Consider the following 25,198-nt stretch of genomic DNA (forward strand, 5'->3'; position numbering starts at 1 on the left):
TATGGAATTATTGTAATCTTGCTGGATATTGATAAAAATCGTCTGTATTGAACAATATATATCTTTATTCTAAACAAACCATGATATCACATGCAATATAATCTACTGAAAATTCAGCTATAACGAATATTTCCAATACTGACTCAGTTAATCACGTGGTTTTTCCGATAGTTACTTTGCTTATAATATAAAGACTACGCTAATGACTAATTGTAATAGACTATAACTTGTTTCTGTCTTCAAGTTCATTATTCCTGTAGTTAAAGTATAGATAAACGTTTCTTGGTTGGTTTTAAATTTAAATTTAGGAATTGATTAACTTTGAAAAGTAGTTGACTCCTATGAAACGCTGGAAAAGTGCAGAAAATTCACAATGTGATATTTATATATAAAAACTTTTGCTTTGGATAAAAATCTAATAAAAAGGTAAGTTCTTTTACTTACTTTCTGTTTACTTTCATGTTATAAATTTTTAACACTATTTCTTTTTTATTCAATTATTTTTTTTAAAGTCGGCAAATTATATTTGTTCATTGATTTTATTTTTTAAAAAAATGTATTATTTTCAATTATGATTTAAAAAGTTTGGATGTACAAAGGAAGTAAACTTGAAGATGGATTCTCAAATTATTGATGTTCAATGTAAATGTCAAACAAGTGAAATAGTCATACAGGCGGATTATTCAAACAGGTTAAAAAGACAAGTGACAGAAATTGACAGTCAAATATCTAGCCTAGAGAAATAATATTTCATCTGAAGCACTATATAACATTTTACATCATTTGTTAGCTTTATATTTATTAACCCGTGTGTACAATATTTACAAATTATTATGTTTTATATTTTTTGTTTTACTAAAGGATTTTTTTTTACTTTCAAGGTCAAATAGATTATACCTATTTTAAATTTATCGACAGTCGCATATCTATCGTAGAACAGTTCCTTTCTATATGTGAAATGTTATTTCAATTGAAGAAAATTTACAATATTGCATCACTATTTGACTTACGTAATTATTAATCTTTGTGAAGGCTGTTATTAAATGACTTTTTATATGTAGAATTACAATAAATTAGATATTTTTTTACTTTCAAGAAATTATACGTATTTGAAGTTATTGTTGTTCCCATGAAGGTGACTAATTATTAATAATTACAAACTTATCAATATATATATTATATATATATGTGAATGAGTAGAGATGTTGGGTAAACTGATGCCAGCAAATCAACAACAAAAACATTTTAATATTTTTTTTTTGAATTTTGTCTTTATAGGTTATAATATTGATTTTGTTTTTAAGAAATTAAAACATAACTAGATAAGTATTACTTTAAAGTTGCTGTCCTTAATACTTTTTTTCTGAATTTTATGCCGACAGACAATAGTTTAATATTTATAGTTGAAATTTGTTTATAATCAGCTTTCGGTAGCTACAATGATTCCACTTCTTTTTGTTGGTTTCCTTTCTTCTCTTTTTGTGATTCTCGTCGATTTGATGAGTTAGGACCTTTCCAACTGATATTCATAGTATGTTCATATTGGACTTTGACACCACTACCACAGGTTAGGTAGAAAGGGGGAGGGCTTACATACATGTTTAGCATTACTATATTCTTTATTGGATGGTCTAAAGTCAGGAACCAGTAATCTAACTATTCTTTTACTATACGGTATGCATTTTTCTCATAATGATTGTGGAAGACCGTTCTGTAAACTTTTTTGTGTTAACACCCTTGTTCTTTGGTGTCTGGCTGAGAGTCTCCTTAGCAATAATAATTATTATTATATATAATCCTTTTTTATGTTTATGTCTAAGACATTTAGAGAGCAAAATGAAATCTTAAGACATGGATTATAGATGGAAAAATACCCATATTAACGCGTATCATGGCGAAGATATAATAATAAAACAATAATTTTTTCAACCTTTTGTAATAGTTTTTCAAAAACTCCAATGATTAGTTGAATTGAAGTCTGGAATAGTTACTTTTTGTCAAACTACAACTGCGCCTAAGAGTGTGTACTTGCCTTTTGTGCGTGGGTATATATATTTTTTCAACTATGTAGTCATATCCTAGCAGCAGAAATTTGGTAAATTAAGGGAGAGGGATGTGGTGCATATTTACTGCTGTTTTCACGTATTTTTGTTTACGTCACACTATCTTCAGAGGTTGCTTCTGTTGTTACTATTTATCGAACATTGATAGTTTCTAATTTCGCATAATGATTTTTAATCTTCTTATCGTACATGTATCTCTGTTATCTTTTTTTTTACAAATAGTTCTGTACTGGGCATATCATATTTGCATATTTTTCATATTTTCATCAACATCATTCTATGTGATTATTTATCAGTTCAGTGATAAAAGTTTTTATATCGTTATTGTAAAAATGTTAGTGCATTGAGACTTTTTCATATAGATTAAGTCCTTGTACAATGTTGTAACTTCATCTGACAGTTTGGGTCAATGTGACTTTATTTTATACGTTCAAAAGAATTGTATATAAATATAAAACGTAAAATTACAAAAATACTGAACTCCGAGGAAAATTCACAAAGGAAATTCCGTATTCAAATGGCAAAATTCAATGTTTAAACACATCAAACGAATTGATAACAACTGTTATATTCTTGACTTAGTACATGCATTTTCTATTGTAGAAAATGGTTGAATAATCCTGGTATTGCTAGGTAAACCTCTCACTTGTATGACAGTCGAATCAAATTCCATTATTTTGGCAACGATATTTGAACAAAATAGACATGGTTGGTAAAATGTCAAAAATGAGGGTTCAGCAGTCAATACATTGTTATTACCGTTGAACATTAACGATACAAAATAACACAAAATTAATATATACAAAATTAAAGTTACAGAAAGCAGCTTCGGATGAACAAATTTCATTTCCTAGCGCTGGACACAACGGTGACGTCATCAGCTCGGTAGTCAGTGCGTCGGTACTTACATGATTTTTATCATCTATTTTGTTTCTTATTCTCTGTTGACAAAATTTATAAATATAAAAAACTTTGGTTTCAACTACTTCAGGTAGAGATACTCTTAACCTTTTTAACGTGTGTTTTATTGGAGCATCACCGATGAGTCTTTAGTGGACGAAACGCGCGTCTGTCGAAAACAATATATATCATGGTAACCATTATGAGTTTATTGGTTATTTCGCTCCTTTCGTATTTAAGTTTTATTCATTCAAGGATTTCTAGTATTTGGTTTGAGCTTTCTTTATCATGAAAAGTTTATCAGAAACGCTTAATTCATAAAGTTTTATTTTCGCTATTTCCAATTTGAAAATTGAAAAAAAAAACGCTGTGTGCAATATTTGTAAACTAGTTATAATAAATTATAAGCAAGACAGGAAAACAAATTGGCAAAATATAAATATCTGGCGTCTGTTACGTGCTCTGTTTTCTATTATTATTATGAATTTGGTTTGATATTTTTATCTTTTTTTTTTACAATTTGACCTATTTTTTACGTTGTTTTCTTTTATGTGTGCCACTTTTCCAAAATGCATCATGCCCTGTGCTTAAGACAGATAATTAACACAAGAATCTGTATCTCATTATCAAATCAATGTTCATTTATGAAAATTTCTAAATTATTAATAACTGTCATATTATTTTAACGTAGGTAATTATAGTCAGAATGTCTGTACGGAAGCTTTAGGCATGTTTATTCAACCTTCCAGGATTATCTATCCCAATGTGTATATGTTTATACAGATTTTAAAGATTAAAATAGCTGGTTAGTTTTCTTCGACTTCTTGTGTTGAATTGCTCGCTTGTTATCTCCCCTTTTTTTTTAAATAAATCCAAGCAAAGATAATTGTACAGATGTAATATACAGAGAGAAAACAAGGCAACTGGTCAGATAGTCCTACATTTTATTTTGAAAAATTAACATAATCTGTATATACTAGCCTAAAATGTCCACTGTTAATATTAACTGAAAGCTTTTTGACCTCGCAAGCAAAATGTTTTAGAAAGCATGATAAACTATTATCTTGATAAAGATTTACGAGTATTCACATTTGTCTTGGTCTTCATTTCTTTCGTTCTTTCGTTCTGTATTTCTTTCTTTCTTTCTTAGAACATATTGGTGTAAATGCACAAGTAAACAAGAACAATCAAATAAGAGTTTTTGCTATGAAACAGTACGATAAAGATTGGTTCATAATTGATAGCCATATGATTTTTGTTTTTCGATTTACTGTAAGATCCGTTCAGATCATAAATCCTTTTAGATTTTTATGTCAGGAAATTGTTGTCTAGCTTATAAGACAAAATATCAAAATATCTATCAAATTGATAAAAGCTGTGGAATTCCATTAGGTATACTTAATACTTATTTTTAAGAATTATAAGACAATTATGCTATATTTATGCATAAAATTGTATTATCAACACAAAATTAAAGGGAAATTACCTAATATTATTTATCAAATAGCTTTCGTTCTATCATTGTTATTTGGTAAGAGTATCACTAATTGATTTCAGTCTTATTGCAAAGGGTTGCTATCAAACACGTATCACGTGTTACCAATGACGTACTGTTATCAAACACGTAAAGTTATAATTGACGTATGGTTATCAATGACGTAGAGTTATCAATGGCGTATCATCAAAGGCGTGTTAGGGGACGACCATTTGATATTCTGGGGAGGGGGGGCAGGAGGATTTGTTTTGGATGGGTTATTTATTTTTGTTAACTAAGAGAACACTCTGCACTATTGAAGCAAGATTTTTACATTTTCATTAAAGCAAGGGACTGATTATTTATTTTCACAACTATGTTTGTAATATTCGAAAACATACAATTTTTAAACTATTTGTTTATTATAAATAATGTATGTATAGTCAAGTCATTATGTGCATTTGATCAGAATTAGTCATCATCCTCTACAGAAATGAATCTTCTATATCCCCAACTGCATATATATGTATTGCATACATACACAGTATTAAAGTTTGGTTGTATCTAGCCTTTTTTTAAAGTATTGGCCAACATGTTTCGCCGAGCGGAGAGAGTAAAAAAAAGTTTGAAGGGTTTTGGAGCCACTGAAGGCCCAAGAAGCTATAGAACAAATGATGCAAAATCATGCTTTCTGTTCCCAAGACCCTTTCTTAATCTGAAAATACAAGTTCTGTTTTAATAATTTTTTGACAATATTTTGGTGTGAAAGCAAAATGTATAGATTCAGTGTAAGACTTAAGTTTCTAGGGACAACATCAAAGATCAATATGCATGATAAAGCAAAAATGTAATTCACATAGTTAAGTTTGTGGCTTCTGTTTTTTTTTCTAAACTCATGATCATGTTTTATAACAAAATTACTAAATTACAAAAGGAATGAAACACTAACAGAATACAGAAGGGCAATCAATGAACACATGATGAACAAAAGACCATAAAAATCAGGGGTTACGTCTGAGGGAGAACAGAACTTACTTCTTGCAAGGCACTCGCCGTGAACACAATTTGATATGGAGACAAACGTTTGGTTTTGAAATTTCCTTCAGGAGGCAAAATTCCTAAAAGTTTTGCCAAATACAGCTAAGGTCATCTATTCCTGAGGTAGAAAAGCCTTAGTATTTCAAAAGTTCAAAATTTTATCAACCGTTAATTTATAAATACAACCAAATCAATGATAATTCATGTCAGCACAGAAGTGCTGACTACTGGGCTAGTGATACCCACCACGCCACCAGCAAAGGTACCTTTAAAGTATTGTATGTATTTGCTTTGAAACACTGTCACTGAAAGTAGAACTAATAAAATATACTGTCTGATCAAATAATCAAGGATGTACTCTAACCATAGCTATAGGATGATTTTTTTGTAAAAAATCAAGACAGTTGTTGATTGGTATCAGGAAAGGAGACACATAATTGTTTTACACAGACGTTTATGCAGATACAAACTTGATATTTACGCTCTAGCATAAAAAGTGATTTATTTCCCTGAGCATGAACCCATTTCAATCTTGCTTAGAATACTCTAAATTAGTAAAAAATCGATAACTTTAATTACTTTGAAACTGTATCATCTGTGTAACAGATACACTATTGAAAAAACTGTAGACGCAATTATAGCCATGTGTTGTTTTTTTCTTTGTTACAATATCTAATAATTTAATTTTGGATGTAGCACGTCTTCTGATTGGCTGACGTTGTTTTGTTCATCAGCTCATAGACATAATTTTGTCATATGACCGTGACGTCATCAACGTTTTGTCATGACTTACTCCAGTTTAAAATGGAATTAAGAATTAAGTTATAAGAAATGACTGTGATATTTTTTCTGTCTATTCTAAATAACATAAAAATGTGGTGCAGACTTTAAAATAACTCGCTACGCGGTTTATTCAGTGTGCACCGCATTTTGTATGTTATTTTCTTCGTAGACAGAAAAAATATAACAGTCATTCCTTAAATAATATAAAAAAAGAAGCTTTCGTATGAGTGTCAATTAGACAAATCTCCATCCAAGTCACAATGTGTAAAAAGTTCACAATTATAGGTCAAAGTACGGCCTTCGACACGAATCCATCGCTCACACAGAACAGCAAGCTATAAAGGGATACATCATAACTAGTATAAAACAATTCTAACAGGAAAACCAACAATATAGTATTAAGAAAAAAAAAGAAACGAGAAACATCTATGAACCACACCAACTAACAACAACCACCGAACAACAAGGACCTGAGATAGGACAGCTTCTAACAAATGAACCGGGTTTAAATGTTTTAACAGGCGCCAACCTTCACCCTAACCTGAATGAGTGGTGTAACATTACAGCATAAAAAAAAACACATTTCATATTGAGAAATACACAAAGCTGAGAGGGTGATATAGCAGATTGTTACCCCGTGAAAACATTGTCAACCGCGGCGAAGCCAAGGTTGACAATGTTTTTTCGTTGTGTACCAATCTTCTGTATCCCCCTCTCAGTTATGTGTTATTAAATGTATTATACTGAATGACCTATAATTATTGTCTTTAACTGTTGAATTATATTTTGTTTCAACTATGACAAAACAACGTTAGACAAATCAACAGAAGTGAAACAAGGTGGTTTGTTTTCATTATTTTGAGTCTATGAGAACATTCAGATCCAAAACGTAAAACTTGAGCATTGTCATTAATTATTTGATGTAAATTCAATTAACTGTCCATTAAACTATAGATTTTTTATTGGTCTGACATTCAAAAAACTTGTCTCTCGCTCAGCAAATGGGATAGAGTAAATTTTCTCCCTCGTATTAGCCAATAAAAATATGGCATTTTAACGTGAAGTATAATAATATGAAATATCATTTGAAATGGCTTAACTCGACCAAAAAGACAACTGAAAAAAAACAAGTAAACACACAATCATTCGCTGAACGAGTAAGTTTTGATCTATGACACAATATCAATACAATATCAAAACGTAGGAGCATATATAGCATAGACGTTACAGCCAATGTTATAAAAAAAAATGTAGGAAGAGTGTCAAAAAGACAATTAACTCTTATCTTGGACAAATGGCATTAAAATAAAACAACGTGCACAGGAAGATTTGAATATAATTTTTTGATGTATTGAGAACGGAAAGTAGATTTTGTTTACAAAATTAAAAAAAAATGGTGCTCAGTGTACAAGTAAACAAGTTAAAAATAAATCGTCATACTAAATACCAAAGTTGTTACATATTAAAAATAGTGAAATGAGATATAACACAAAACATGTAAACATTGAATTACAGAAATGCAATCCAAATTGTGCCAACAGATCAAATTAACACGAAAGTACGATTTGTGAGTACTCGGAGTTACTGAAAGCTAGTTTAAAGTAAAAAACCAATCAACAATAAAAAAAAAATCAAGCATCAAAGATTAAAATCAATTGAAAAATCCCAAGGATTTAGTGTTAAAACACCACGAACAGTTAAAGATGACACAAATTAGACAATGCAAAAATGAAAGTAGTGACATGCAGTAGGATAGTCAGGATTTAACCTTATAATAAATATTTATAATGTTAAAAATTTGAGAAAGGGAATGGGGAATGTGTCAAAGAAACACAACCTGACTAAAGAGCTGAATGTATATAAATAAAGCAATCTCTAGTTAGAAAATTAACGTGTATGTGTATTAAGATATCCAAAAAAACATTCGAAAAAAAAAAAAAAAAAAAACAATTTTAATTTTATAATGGTGATGACAAAGTCGATGTTAGTGACAATGTAATACAAGATTGATAAGATAACCTTAAGGATTAAGTTTTACACTTTTAGTACACTATCACCGTAAAATTTAGGATACAAATAACCGTTTTTATCAAATATTCAACAGGTAAAATTTCAAGATGCACAGGTTTGAGACTGTATTCAGGGTAAACTTTAAGGTGAAAACGCAGCCATTAAAGCCAAATGGTCAACATGAAACTTTAGAATACTCAACAAATGGCAATCACTTGACCTTAAACGAAAAAGTCCTTTTCGGTCATAACCATTTGGACACCACTTCGATATTTAAGCTTTTTAAAGCACGAGACCTTTTAGTTTTTAATTGTTTGTTATCGCTCTTTTTATATAAACAGTATTTAATAGTATTTAAGAACCAATTCTTTGGCCATCAGTCTATTAAGTAGCATTATAAAGAAATCACTCGGATTTTGTTTTGACGTCTACTTCTTTCCATTAATTATATATCTAAATGAATAAAGTGATTCAGAAGACAGTCATTTCGACACATTTACTGTCATTTAATGACCACGGATCTAATAAATAACTTAAGAACGACAGGTCCAGCTAAGTTGGCAATTCGTTGCAAATAAATTTCAATATAATGATTCGTCTTTTATTATTACGTAGGTTATATATTCACTTTATATGCACTGTTAATAGATAACTGTTAGAAGACCGGGAGAAGGTCGTCAAGTTTAGGTTTAAAAGGAAATGTCTTCCGAGAGATGTTGACAGTTTTTTTTTTTTATTTTTAAAAAAATAGAAACATGTTGCTGTAGTTGCACCCTTTTCTAACAAGTCACCCTGAAGAAGAAGAATATTTCGCTAATTGTTGTGTTTCTTTGTTTGTTTATATGTTTTACCATATATATCTATTTATTAAAGAAAATTAATGTATATTTACACAAGGGAGCCCAAATCTAAAACGTATCTTTATTTTCTCCGACATCGTAGAAAATTTCAACCTTTCGATATTAACAAATGTTTGTGCTTGTTTTATTGATAGATGAATGCGATTATCTAGTGCATACCAGTCACTTTGTTGAAATGAACCTATCGAAATCGACATATTCGACTTAACACGACCAGTGTACTTATAGTTTTGGAACAAAAAAGCAAGACCTTATCCAATACCGTTATATGTTTCAATCAACATACACAAATTCGTACAGGACATTCTGTTGCAAAAGGTCTTTTGGGAAATAGGGTCAGTTTAAATTATTTATGATAAAATTTTAAAATATGTTTTGTTATTTTTTTACAGTTGTTCGTAAAATGCAACAGGTTTATTTAAAGACTTGCTACAAAAATGTATTCAAATTCAAAATGTTTATACGTTTATACCTATATAAGACACACACATTATTCATTATTATGGGAAGAATGTTCATTGATTTTTTTAAGTCCTTTTTCATTCATCCACATGTATCTTTTTAAGTCTTGACTTGTTGAATCATTGCATAACTTATGCAGTGTATCATCAAATAATTTATCAGCAAATGTATTATTATTAGGGGCCAGCTGAAGCCCGCCTCCAAGTGCGGGATTTTCTCGCTATGTTGAGTACCCATTGGAGGCAATCAGCTGATTTCTACTTTTTGGTCAGGTTGTTGTCTCTTTGACACACTCTTCATTTCCATTTTCAAATAAAACTGCAATATATGCCAACAGGTTTCATAATGATCTACTATGTTGATTATTATCGTCTTAGATTATGTAATGCATTCGATAGACTCAAGAGTATGTCTAATTATTTCGGTAGAATTCCATAGTAATTATAGAGATAATAAGGAAACCTGCACCTCATGCTTGGATGATAACGTCGTTTATAATTGAACTTCACATACTGATAAAAGCATAAATTGAAAACTTTTAAACATAGGATACATTTCCCCCAAACATACAATGTATACTTGATGGCAATGCAGATAAGCTAAAGTACAGTAGGAAGGAGCGTTTCATACGTTTGGTTTTAAAAATAGTATTTTGTCGAAGATGCTTTTACGATAATTTTACATTCAAATATCTTAACACCTTTTCGCACTGGTCATACATAAAACAACATCTTTGAACAATCTTTTATCTAAGAATTGATTTTTTCTTCTTAATAGTTCCATTTTGGTGCAAATGTTTACCGAAGCACATTTTTGCGTTTTTAAACTAAAAACCATCAGTAATCGTATCTTTCGAGATCTTTACTATGTTACAATTATTACCTATAGTTACCCTCTAACTCGTCTCTTCTTGTACAAAAATTAAATCATAGGTATTCTAGAATTGTCACTGTTACTGCTTTCAATTACCATGAAGCTCGTATCATTCTGCACAAATTAAATCGTAGGTATTCTAGAATTGTCACTATTACTACTTTCAATTACCATGTAGCTCGTATCATTCTACACAAATTAAATCGTAGGTATTCTAGAATTGTAACTACTTTTATTGTTTCCTCGGGATACCAGAATTGATCTCCATTGATTCGCTGTCTCATGAACACTTTATTTATGCCCGCGTCACACTGTCCCGATTTTTATATACGATGGACACCCGAATGCGAAAATTGTAAGTTCGTACGAAGTTGGTCCCGATCTCGTTAAAATACCAAAAAGTGACCGAAGCAAGTACGATGAATAACGAAGTCTATACGATGGTGCCGAAATTATATACGATAGCAAAAGATGGACATACGAAGGTTAACCGAAGACGGGTATTTAAGATTCATATCTCAGCCGAAGCCTACACGATGGATCACGAAGGCTACACGATGGATTACAAAGGCTACACGATGGATTACGATGATGGCGCGATGGCCATACGATGTCTAAAAGACGTCGTGTACAGCTTACGATGCATTTAAATTAGAAGGCATCACGCGTTTTTAATTGTTTGATCAATATTGAATATATATTATATTGTACATTTCATTTCTGGTTTAATCATAAGACGGAAGACCGTAGGCTTGAAGAATAAACTTGACTCTAAGTCTCTGCATATAATGCCACCAAAATCAGGGAGAGGGAGAGGAAGAGGAAGAGGGATGGGAAATGAGTCAATATATTACATACGAGGGGATGCCACGCTCGGCATTGCCTTGTTTGAACTGTAAAATGTGTGCACTAGTCTGAATAATCACCCATAATTATGCCCATGTTTACTGATCTATCTTAAAGGTAAGGTAATGGTTCGTTGATCCCTTTTATTAAAAAAAGCTCTTTCCAGGAGAATATCATAATAATATAGACAAAAGGAAGGATGTGGGGAAAGCAACAAATGCGGCAAAATATGACATATAGAAAACAAAATGGTTATGGAGTAAACATTCGTTTGACAACAACTCAGACGATACATAAAAAATCAGAATAATGAAGAAAAAGTTGGTTTCCCTATATACGTGTACCTGCAGTGTTGGTGTACGAGGCGCGTTTATGATTTTCATTATGTTACTTGATATGAAAAATTTACAAAAAATGATATTTTACTTGTAAAAGTAAATCCTGAGCCTGTAATATAGCTGCTCTTCTTGTTCCATTTGAATTAATAGAAACATAGCTGTCGCCTTTCTTGTTCTCATACAATCAGATGATATGAGCTCCATGTTTTGTGAACGTCTTTCTTAACTGTCGTATTAGACTGACCAGTTCATATCGCGCATGGCACTTTAGATGTATTTTAGTGCGAAAATTAACTTACATTTAGCTGGATTTATTGCCGTCGTAGTTCCATCTTGTCGCCTTCGTACTTTTATTCCATGGCAACAGGACGGGATTACGAGGTCTTCACGAAGTCGTGTTGCCATCGTAAGACCTTCGGGTAGCTTCGTGATTCATTCGTGTAGACATCGTAATGTCAAAACTGCCCGATGGAAACGATGGAAACACGAATGCAATACGATGTTCAAAGATGTATTCCCGGTGACATTACGATGGTGAGGATGGTGATACGAACTCAATACGAACCCACAACATCGGACGCACCTTCTGGGATTTTTTAACATGTTAAAAAATTTAGAACCCTTCCCGAAGTTGTCCCCGAAGGCTAGAAAAAGTCGCCGATGGTTAAAGATGGTTAAAGATGGCACTACGAATAGCCCGATCTGGATACGATCAGTCCCGATTTTGAAAATTTCCATAATCGTGTTGCCATCGGCGTAAAAATCGGGACAGTGTGACGCGGGCATTAAGATCATATGTCTCTTAATTAATTTCTTGTTCATATAATATCATTCTTAATAAGGATGTTCTGAAATACTATATATTCCCCATTTCCTTTCTCAATTTTATTTATATCCCTGCTTTCAATTAGAATTTGGTCAATAATAGAGACATAAATATACTAGGTTGTATTTTAATTTTTTGAAAGAGAAATCTAATCAAAGAAAAAGAGGACAAAATATTGTGTTTAATCTAAAAGACAAATCTTGTCAAAGAGAAAGAGGATAAAATAGTACTCTTTCTAAGGTTTTAAAATTATATAATTAACTTATTAAAACAAACTTAAGTAAGTCTTTTCGTGTAAAAATATTGACAGTTATTCAATGACAAGATGTTTGTTAAAACCTTTGCAAGGTGATAGCTGTTAATTTTATTTGTATAAGAGTGTGGAGCAGGTGATTCAAGCCTTTCAGAATTACTTTTGCAAGTCTTAATAAAATGAAAATTAAGCTTTAATACACTGCCTGATTAATGTGAAATTTAATACAAGTTATGGTGTATTGTATTGAAGGTCTATGATACAAGGACATGTCAAACCAAACGCAGAACACAACTCTTAATAAGCTACAGATTGTTTAATCGTATGCTTTACTGAAAAATTACAGAATATCAAAATTTCGAAGCCTTTTCAGTTCGCACTTCCAATTGTAATACATATTATTTTATTTGTAAACTTAAATTTTCTGAATTAACATGGCTACTATAAAAGTACTCGTTTTCAATACTGTGCATGTAATTGTGAGGCAACGACCATTCATTTCGTGTGGGGATATTACGTTTTTTAATAAAAATACAGGATAAAAAAACTGTTTTATTTATTTTTACTTTCCTTCTGAAACAATTTTGATTAACGAAAGTTAGAAATATAAAAATATTTTTTTTAATACACCCATGCTCCCATAGCCTTCCCTACACACAAAAGTTGAATGGTCAATGCCTTAGTAATACATGGTATAGACATTTAAAACAGTTGCATGTCACCTAGCTTTCCCTACACACACACGTTGAATGGTCGATGCCTTATTAATACATGTTATTATAGACATTTTTAACAGTTGCACGTCACCTAGCCTTCCCGACACACACAAGTTGAATGTTCGATGCCTTTTATAGGTATACATATTATGAAAGGTTCAATATAACCTGTCTGTGATTTAACTTACGTATACGTTCACGTCATTAACATTTAACTTCAAACTGTAAAAGCATCATTTACATATATGTATACACGATATTTAAACAGTAATCTCATTTATATCTTGCTTAAAAGTTCGTGCTCTTTTAATAACAATAGAAATCGCTGTAATTGAAAATGTAATCTCTTTTCTATCAAAGGTTATCTTAAATAATCACTATGAAATGAGACAACGAGAGGAAAATGACAGTTCGCTATACTGCATATTCCTTTTATTGTGTAAATGAAGTAAACAACGATCACTAGAGAGTTGTGGTGAAAGTTTTAGCAGATGAAAACGACACGCAAGGTGTCAATCGAACAAACAAAGCAAGTCAAGATTAACATGACTTCTTACTCATGATTTTTAGAAAATTAAATGCTTGTAGTTTGTAATCTGAAATTCACCACAAGTAAACAGATATGTACTATAGTGGTTTCCGTTGTAAGCTGTGCCAAAATTAATTGTAGTTTAAAGCTGTCGTTACTTTGAACTGCAATTGTGTTGTTTCACGTTTTGTTACCCGTGATTTTTTATAGCTTTCTGTACTGCGTGGATTTTGTCATTCTTGAAAGCCACACGGCGACCTGTAGCTGTGTATATACTAGTGCTTCTGCTCCTGTGGATACTTTGTTTTCATGTGTATATTTATCTGCTTGTATCGAGTACGTCGAACAGTTGAATGCTTTCTGTAGACCCCTTGTATCATCATTAATTATTATAGTAACAAATACGTCCACAAAAAATTAGTGCTAAAAATATGAACACAAGCACACAGGACTAAACACACGATTGCATGCTTTAAAGATCTAAGAATTTACGTTGAAAACCCTTCGAACAATTCTTTAATGTGTAGAACTTATTTCTGTAGAACATTGTTCTTTTAAAGAATGTCTTATTCTATCGTTTGTTGTGTTTTGAGCTTTTATTTTGCATTTGATAAGGGACTTTCCGTTATAAATTTTCCTTGGATGTCGGAATTTTTGTTATCTTACTATTTTCAGCAGTATTAATTGTATTCATATTTAAAGTGTTTCGAAATCTATTTTGTATACGTAACCATATGATGTCTAATATGATTACTCACACGTTGCAGTATACAACAGTAGTCTCGTGTTGTTTCTTTTATACGAATAAATTCAATTCTTTTCCTATAAATATGTACATAGGAAAACTAGTAAAACAATAAGTTATAAATTAGTGATGAAATCTTCAATAAAAAAATATGCATCATCATTCCTGACCTGTCAATGCTATAAAACGAATTAAATCCAACATCATCAGTACATTTAATGTGACCTACCGAATTAGACTATTTACCGGGTTTGTAATAGCATGAGGTAGCAATACACAGTTAGGAAAAAAACTTAAAATTGACACTCATAATTTTTAAACACCCTCTTTTTCTTCTTTTCAGACAAATAAGGCTTAATATTTGTGTTATGCATGAGGATATTAATAGAAAGAGAATCTTCCATAGATTTTATTTTTAATTGTTATAATGATGAAGTATAATCTCTTTTTGGTATAACCTTGGCAACAGTCTGCATTTATTTGATACAAAATATTGCAAAAACAGGGGGTGAACATGTCACAAAAGTCTCCAAAATTTAGCCCAAAGGAAAATTTCAATCAATTAAAGTGATACTTTTCCTGAAATCATAGGCATATACCTATTAAGAGGGCAGAAAAAAAATCATATGCATTTCTGCTAGTTTTCCATAAAATTGAATAGAAAAGATCGAGCGTCAAAGCTTTGTAGATAAGCACTACAATAATTTATGGACTTATATGCGGTACGGATAGGAAAATACGGACTGGTAAACAGATAAATGCCCTATTAAACATGCTAAAAACAATCTAAATGTTCATATAAACCTACTTAGAAGGCTATATTACTCTTCAATTATCTAAAAATCAATTTCATTGTACAAAAACCTTCATATTTCAAAACATATCATGGCCATAATGCAAAACTAAACTTCTAACTGTGTACTGCTACCTGAGCAACAAGACGGGTGCCACATGTAGAGCAGGATCTGCTTACCCCTCCGGAGCACCTGAGATCACCGCCAGTTTTAGGTGGGGTTCGTGTTACTAAACTTTAAGGGCGCTACCATTTGATTTTTATGGGGGGGGGGGGGGGGGGGGGGCTAGGATGAAATTTGAAAAAAATAGGCAGGACAGGAGTTTTGAGTAAAAAAAAAAGGCAAGATGTGACACTTGCAAAAAAAAAAGTCAGGACGACAATTTAGGTAAAAAAAAGTCAGGATAAACTAAAAAAAAAAGGCAGGACCGATTAGAGTGGAAAATAAAAAGGCAGGACAGAATTTACAGCTTAAAAAAATGCAGGACAAATTTTTTCATCCTAGCCCCCCATAAAAATCAAATGGTAGCTCCCTAAGTTTTCTATAACAAACAAATAGAAGTCTTTAACGACCTTGACTGGAGTTTTCTATGTTGTATCATGTGTTCTATTATTTGTATGTTTTGTCTTTTTTATTTTTAGCCATGTCGTTGTCAGTTTATTTTCGATTTATGTGTTTGACTGTCCCTTTGGTATCTTTCGCCCTTCTTTTAAGTGTCTATACTTATTGACCGTTATGGAATAACCGTTTTACAAATGATATCGGATATGTTCTTTACGTCGTTACTACAATCCCCTTCCCTTTCATGAATGTGACCTACCGAGTTAGACTATTTACCGGATTTGTAATCACATAAGCAACACAACGGATGCCACATGTGGAGCAGGATCTGCTTACCCTTCCGGAGCACCTAAGATCACCCCTAGTTTTTGGTGGGGTTCGTGTTGTTTATTCTTTAGTTTTCTATGTTGTGTGTGTACTATAAATTATTGTTTGTCTGATTGTCTTTTTCATTTTTAGCCATGGCGTTGTCAGTTTATTTTCAATTTATGAGTTTGACTGTCCCTCTGGTATCTTTCGTTCCTCTTTTTTAAGCAGAAAGCGGTATTATTAATTTGTTCATATATAAAGTGGTCTGTTTTGGTTTTACTTGTTTGCTATTACATGTTGTTTATATTGTTCTAAAATTATTTTCTTGGTGTTTTTTTTTTTTTTTTTGCTTTTCCTTTTTTTCCTGCTGTTTTCGTATTAAATCTGATTGATGTTGTCCCTGAAGAATATGGCAGATCATTCGTAGCCTTAGTTTGATTTATTAACTGCTTATGCTTAAATCAAAAGTTTAACATTACATGGTTGAAATACCTGCAGACCATATTGTAGACAACGTGTTTTTTTATGCTAACCAAAAACTCATATGATATGCACGATACAAGATCAACATTGCTCCAGATTATTTGTTACAAGTTCTCAGGTTGAGACGGTTCTTTTTTTCATTATCGATAAAAAAATAAATGTTTACAACAAAAACAACTTGATTTATATCACGGAAATAAGTTGCAAATAGTTCATCAAAAGGCGATGTATTTTGAATTAAGTGTAAAACTTTTTGATAAAGATTTTTAAAATATGTTATACAGAACGAGAATGTTTTAACTAAAAACTATGGACTTTAGATACTTTTGACATGCTTGTTCTTTTATTTCTGGCATGCTTCCTAGATATTTGCCTATTGTTATAGTATTTTCTCTTACTGCGACTTTCTTTGTTGAAAACTATAATTTGCAAATAGCAATGAAGGTATATGATATCGATTGAATGTGGAATAATTCCCTACGAAGTGTTAAGATAAAGTCATGGATGTACATGTACATTTAATACCACTATATTAAACACAATTTAGTTTATTTCTGAAAGACTTGACTCGTTGCTTTCATTCGATAATAATTGTAGATTTTTGTTCTATTTGCAGATGAATACGACGGAGGAATTCAATGTCAGTTTTATGACGACGTCATCGACAGTACAACCAAGTCCAGCGTATTCATCAATAATAGATATATATGAACACCATATCCCAGTACTTTATGTTATCTCAAAATCAAAGATTCTCCTCTACATATTTGGATTTCCTGCAAATGTTTTGTCATGTATACTTTGGTTACGTTCGCCTTTACGTCATTCATCTGGATGTTATTTTGCCGCTCTAGCTGTATCAGACGACATTTTCTTGGCTTTGTCTGTTGTCCTAGAGCTTCAAAACACGTGGAAAATAGACACCCTTAACCTTCCGATCGTATGTGAGATGTTTCCGGTATTCTATCTGGCCGTTCAGTATTTATCTCCGCTTCTGACGTTGGCATTTACTGTTGAAAGGTATATTTCCATACGCTTTCCATTAAAACGTCGAGAATTTTGTACAGTTAAAAGAGCAAAGTTGGTTATATTTTGCCTATCAGTTTTTGTGGTATTAGTTTCACTGATACAATCATATTTTTGGAAGTACATTCACGGAGTGTGCGAGCTTCGTGAAGAGGTGAATGATTTTAGAACAAACTGGAACTGGGTAACGGAATCCACAATGTTCATTATAGTACCTTTTCTCATTTTAATTTTCAACATTATAGTTATTTATACTATGAGACAAACAAAGAAAAGAGTTAAAAAGTTATATGGACCAATTCCTCCGCGAAAGCGAACAGCAAATACGAACACGTTGTTGGTTGTTTCTTTCTATTTGATCATAACGACACTGCCTGTGAGCGTAACATACATTTTATCCGACCATTTTCTAGTGTGCTGCCTAAAGCAGTTGAGTTACGAGTTTATTGAAAATAATAGTGTTTGGCAGCGACATTTAAACTTTACTGTCGCCAGGGAAATAGTATACCTCTTTGGAATATCTCATTATGCTTTTAACTTTATTCTATATTTATCAACGGGAAGAAAATTCAGACGAGAACTAAAAAAACTATTTAGAAAACTCACAAAATCTTGTTCAAAATCTTGTTCCTCACGAGATAGTTAGTACATCATAATCGTATTGCATTGGAATCGTATGTATATTCATTGGTCAATTTGATGTTATATATAGGAACTTTCACAGTTTACACGTTCAAAGTGTGTATTTTGCACATGATCTTATGGATTCATCTTCTAGATAGTAACAATTTCAACAATACACCTGTGTGATAAAAAGATGCGGCAAAATTTAAACTTTTGCGTAGGATACAAATCAAACAATAAACATATCGTTGCTTTTAACGATTTTTAGTACAAACGTGTTTTTCATTAAATAATATATGTAACTTGAATTAAAAAAAAAAAACCCTATTTGTAAAGAAACTTCAGATGAGTAAGTTGTCACTACACTATTAATTAATATTAACCCGGATTTGTTTTCTATCAATCGATTTATGACTTTCGAACAGCGGTATACTATTAAGTCCTTAATTTAATAGCAATATTTATATAAAAGTCAAGTGCTGCTTTACCGTTTCAGAAAAGACACATGAAGTTTAAAACAACACATCAGAAGACTAGTTTTCAGTTCTTCAGTACCGACAAGAATTATAACTAAGATATCTTAAATAAAACAAGAAACTGATAAAACAAAAACTGGGTCAACTGCCTCAAGCAAAATTGACCGGCGTCAACAATGTATTTAATAGTTACCCCATAAGGACGCGGTGTATCAGTGTAAGATCACCCCGATGGCCGGAGGCCAGAGGGTGATCTTACACTGACACACCAAGTCCGAATGGGATAACTATTTTACATCCCAGCTGTTTTCGATTAGACGAAAACCCGTCTACAATTCATAAAATCGAGTTTAGAACGCCACTCAACCATTATAATATACTTTATATATTACTATATGATGTATACCCTTTATGACCCCCTAACATGATGAGTAGATATCAGACAAGGTCAACTCGCCCCACTTGCCAATCGGCCCACACTATATCGCCACTTTATAAAAAAATCACCCCACTCTTGTTTACCGACTCTTCGCGATTTTGAAAAAGTGTAAAATCCAATTGAACAATTAGTCTGACAACTCACTTATTAACGAAAAAGGTTTAAACCCCACAAAATAAAGGTCTGCCAACTCGCCCCACTTATAAAAAGATCTTGCTTCCTTTAAGTATGCTAAATTACTGTTAGTTCGTATCCAGTCGTCCTGGTGTAGTGGTATGTGTCGTGGCTTGATATGCTAAAGGTCTTGAGTTCGAATCCCTTCATATACACTGGATTTTTCCAACGAGAATTTTGATAGATAGTCTTTTCCGTGTCATTAATTATAAGTTTTATAGTGGATTTGACATTCTCGCCAAAATGTTACAGAACAAAGGAAAGCATGCATAACAAAGAAACTCAAACTGGGGTGATCTGGTAGGGGTGATCCGGCTCAGATCACCCCTGTTAGAACAAAGGAGCTGGGATGTAATAGTTTGTGATTAGGTCAAGTTTATGGTGAACCACATGTGGTAAGTCAAATATATTTGGTATGCAGTTGTGTTAGTATTGGCACATCTCTTAACCATGGAGATTATTTGACCCCGCCCCCTAGTTATAGTCTATTGACTTTGAAACTTTTGCTTAGTTTTCATGTATTTGTTTGTGATTAGGTGAGTTTATGGTGAACCACTAGTGGTAGGAAAATGATAATTGGCATGCAGTTGTATACGCATTTGCATATATCATTCCCATGGTGATTACTTGGCACCGCCCATTGAGTCATGGTCTATTGACTTTGAAAATTTTGCTTAGTTTTCATGTATTAGTTTGTAATAAGGTCAGTTTATGGGGAACCACTAGTGGTAGGTCAATGATGTTAGGTACTAGTATGCAGTTGTATTACCATTGGTACAGCTCATTACCATGGAGATTATTTGACCCTGACCCTCAGTTATGGTTTGTTGACTTTGAAATTTTGCTTAGTTTAAGTGTATTAGTTTGTGTTTAGGTTTGTATAAAGGAAACTACTTATGATAAGTCAATTATATTGGGTATGCAGTTGTATTAGCATGGGCATATCTCATTTCCAAGGAGACAGTTTAGCCATGTACCTTCAGTTATGGTTTATTGACTTTAAATATTTGCAAAACTTACATGTTAAAGTGTTGCTATTTTAGTTTCAACATTTGCATTGTTGTAATTACATTATGTGGTCATTTTTATAAATTTCCTGTTTACAAAACTTTGAATTTTTCGAAAAACCAAGTATTTTCTTATCACAGGAATATATTACCTTAGCCGTTTTTGGCACAACTTTTTTGAATTTTGAGTCCTCTATGCTCTTCAACTTTGTACTTGTTTGGAACTTTTAACTATTTTGATCTGAGCGTCACTGATGAGTATTATGCAGACGAAACGGGCGTCTGGCGTATAAAATTATAATCCTGGTAACTTTGATACCTTTTTACATAAAAGCGAGACATATCTCTGTGATGACAGTTTATGTTAGGTCTTTTGGTTATATTGCTCTCAATGGTTTCGGTTCTTACACATCCTTGGCGTCAAATATTTGGTGGTGAGCGTACATGATGAAGTAAATACCGAAAAATTCTTCGAATGCATGAAGTTTAATGTTCTGTTGCAAAATGATAGAAATTATTATAAATTAAGGAATGTATCTCCCTCATGCAAAGCTCTGATTCCTTCCACGGATTTGGCTATACTTTTTGGACCTTTTGGATTATAGCTCTGCATCTTTTATATAAGCTTTGGATTTCAAATATTTTGGCCACGAGCATCACTAAAGAGACATGTATTGTCGAAATGCGCATCTGGTGCAAGAAAATTGGTACCGTTAATTTTATTAATGTTTTATTTTATTTTTTCAGCAGTCTTATTGCAGTCTTTTATTTTCTGAATAGCCTATTCAAAAGAGAAGAATATTATAGGCAAATCCATGTACTGCTATCCTTTGTCAGTCGTGATTTCTAATATGTTTATTTGCTTTATTTAGATTATTTGATCGAATTCGACAATAATGTTATAAAATGAAAATAACACTTAACAATGTGTGTGCGTCCTAAGCGTTTTTCTATCTGTTCCTTTAACAGGCACACTCACGCATAAACAATTGAAAGCGAAATATGTAAAAGAAAAAAGTTTTTACAAAACAGAATCGATTGAGTGCACAACTCGTATGCATACATGTACCCCTGGAATAACCTGTAAAAAGAAATTGGATGGAGAACAAAAGTTTGGAAATATGAAATGTTTGACAGATCATAAACTAACAAACGAAACCCGTCCTAGGAAAACAAATCTGAAACAGTGACAATCTTATACTAAGTAAATTAGTAAGTTTTAAAACAGAAACGGATATATCAGTTGAAAAACAGAAAATTTAACGAGAAAACGTATAATAATGTCGTTACTACAATCTCGTCCTTTCTTCCCGATTATGACTTACAGAATAAGACTTATTCCCGGGTTTATACTAACATGAACAATATTAGGATTGCAACTTGTGGCGTAGGATCTGCTTATCCTTCCGGGGCACCTAAGATCAAACAAGTTTTTGGTCGTGTTCGGATTGCTCAGTATTGAGTTTTTTATGATTTTTTTTTTTAGTACCACTGTTTTTGTGTGTCGGTGTTTTTTTCTTTTTAGGTCATGACGTTGTCAGTTGTTTTTTTTTTTGACAAGTTATGAGTTTGAATATTCACTTTCGATATTTCACCTCTCTTTAAGAAAATGTAAATTTTTGAGGAAGTAAGTTTGGATTTTTAGTTATATATAGATGTTTCAGTTGTGTGTTTTTCCTTTGTTGATATCTTAAAACTGTGGACTTCAGGATGTTGAATGTTTAAAAACAAGGTTAGAACATTAAAGAAGAACACGCTTAAGACATTCATTCATCGACCTGCATTTGAACGTTAACATGTTAGGTGGGCTTGATTTTGAAAAGAAAATGTGAGACACATATTTGATTCTTATATCCTGAAAAAACTATAGAAAAGTACTGATAATACTAATATACATTATAGTAAGAAACAGGTATTCCGTAATTCCTGTCACTCACTAATGAAATACACATACTAAAATACTGACTATAGAAAATGTTTGATTAAAATCTAATCATTATAACAAAAATAAAAAAGACGCTATAATGATTGTTCAACCTGAATTAATCGTGGGTTAAGAATACTACAAAGTTAAGAAAAGTTAACTCCATATCTTTCCCTAAAATTTTACTTCCTAGAAAACTCAAAATAAGAAGTAGAATTTCACTATCTTCTCATTTATAATTGCTAAGTATAGATTCAAGTTTGCCTTTTTTATATAAAAGTATTGTCCAAAGCCATGAAAAAGACGAACTCAGTTTTTACTATACAATTTACTCCGTTGCTATCATAAACTGGTCGATCTTTATCGTGCGTTGCGTTCTCTATCGTTACTTGATCTATCAATTGTCAGGCATGTATACCTTTTGCCCACTATCGTTTGTCTGACATCAGTACCAATCTTGTATTGCTCATTAGGTCACAATGAACCTAACTTTTCTTATTTTGTCTGTGATTAAGAATATTGTTTCCACAAATGTTATGTGTGTATCTCGATATCTCATGTTTGAACAAACGTTGGTATTCTAAAGAAAAATAAAGGGTGATTTTAAAATCTTGTAAGTCGATAACGAACTGACAATACAACGGCAACCGAAAGACAAGTTCACACACCACTAAATGTCACAACTGTATGCAATTTTGATAGCAAAATGCAAATACTGAAAGTAAAAAGCAATACTTCGAAATGTGATATATGCAAAAAAACAACTGCATAACAAATATAACTGACATATCATAAGTAAAGTCAGTAAACTGATTTATTCACAAAAATTTTAACACGTATTCTATACAAAAGATTTACAATCACTAGAAAATTACCGAGGGACTGGGCCAAACAATCTCCATGGAATTCGAATTCAGATGTAAAAATGATTTTCAACTACTAATTGTCATTGACTTATCGTAATTGGTTCCCCTTAAACTGACTATTCATAGTCTCTAGCAAATTGTTGCCGCTGCCGTCGTTAACAGTAAATCTTCGTCAAGACCACTTGGAACCCTTTGTTCAATTGTTTCTATGTAAAAAGGAACACTTTATCAATAAAATCCTAATAGGCAACAACAGCTAGGGAATGTTTTTTCAACCGGAAGATAACAACTTCATATGCAGGCGCTGCTGGAATTTTGCTTTTTAGAAATTGACAGTTTACAATTGAGAAGCCGACATTTGTCCCATTCATTGAAAAATTAGAATTTGCTGTATGACATTAGTGTCAAAATATGATATTTTACTGTTATGTATGTGTCCATTACTTCAAGATCGATTAGACATACTATTTGCGCTCAAATTAGTCGCCAAACCTTTAATCATTGGGTGTATGGAAATCATCTATATAGTTAAACTCAACGTTAAAGGATATCCGCGCATTTCATAAGTTCTATTGTAGTTGTTTTTAGTAATACAATATTAATTTCACTTTTGAAAATAAATAAGATGGTTTTGTTTTGACCATAAAATAACAATAAACAGAAACGTAATAACAATAGAAATGGATACTTCCTAGAAAACACTATTATCATTTTTATCATATACAAAAATAAGAATCAGTGGGTATTCATTGATTTTACACGACTGAACCTGTAATTGGAAAGTTTGCATACTTTGCTGTATGTATTTAAAAGAGATTATGAATGCTGCTTACATGTATGATTACTTATGATAAATTTTTAAAGAATGATGTTTTAACCCATTTTTTTTTTTTTTTTTTTTTGGCTTTATTTTGTAAACTTTATCAAAAATTAACCAGCACGATAAGATCGGCAAATAATTAAACAAACAAAAAAATGCCAATCAACGGAGGGAATTGTTGTTACTTATTTCTTTGTTATCACGATAACTATAATTGTAGATAAGGTGAAACTGAAAAAAAGCCTTAATACCAGGAAGATAAGATATATAGCAGCAGAATATATTTATTGTAAAGGAATTTGTAGATAGGCTTCACACAGGATTTACAAATGATACTTTTAATATAAAAAAAAGAAGATGTGGTATGATTGCCATGAGACAACTGTCCACAAGAGACCAAAATGACACAGCCATTAACAACTATAGGTAGCCGTACGGCCTTAAACCCATTTAAGCGTTTTCTTGCTTTGTATTATTACTAAAGAGAAATTGAACACAGCAAAATATTTTCTACAAGAAAATAAATGAGCGAAATCATTAATTAGCTCCTTATTTGGGATATTATCTTCCGGCCTTTTCTCCGGAGGGTTTCTTTAAGATCAGTGGTCATTAGATGGGTACTGATACGATTTTATTAGTTGCATGGTAGGTTAGTGACTTAATATGATATATACAGGGTCAGTAAAGCGAAGTTCGAACCGCATATGGAATTTCATGACCCCGTATATATCGTATTAGGTCACCAGTGCACTATGTAACGAATTCATCTTACCGACTATCTTTATTTGTTGAATATAGACGGAGTTGTCTCATTTGCGATCATGCCATATCTTCTTATTTTTACATTAAAAAGTTCAAGTGTACAATTTTAAGAACCTACTTCCATTGGTCTGCACAAAAAACTTAATTGTCAACAATAACTGTGTGTTACAATTTAATATCAACAACCTTAGATATAATGAACTTTCAATACATTCAA

At 32.0% G+C, this 25,198-nt stretch overlaps 1 protein-coding gene across 1 annotated transcript; it reads left to right on the forward strand.

The window, feature by feature from the left end:
• Positions 1-261: 261 nt before the first annotated feature.
• LOC143070566 (chemokine XC receptor 1-like) lies at positions 262-18,850 on the forward strand. Its single transcript, XM_076244810.1, has 2 exons — positions 262-426; positions 17,480-18,850. Exon 2 carries the CDS (start codon positions 17,480-17,482, stop codon positions 18,533-18,535), a length of 1,056 nt encoding a protein of 351 aa, XP_076100925.1. The 5' UTR covers positions 262-426; the 3' UTR covers positions 18,536-18,850.
• The last annotated feature ends 6,348 nt before the right edge of the window (positions 18,851-25,198 follow it).

Source organism: Mytilus galloprovincialis, chromosome 4 (genome assembly GCF_965363235.1).
Source record: "Mytilus galloprovincialis chromosome 4, xbMytGall1.hap1.1, whole genome shotgun sequence".
Lineage (NCBI taxonomy): Eukaryota > Metazoa > Mollusca > Bivalvia > Mytilida > Mytilidae > Mytilus > Mytilus galloprovincialis.

Bases quoted from the DNA above. Each gene is read 5' to 3' on its own strand.
- LOC143070566 (XM_076244810.1), top strand. From the start codon at position 17,480: ATGAATACGACGGAGGAATTCAATGTCAGTTTTATGACGACGTCATCG.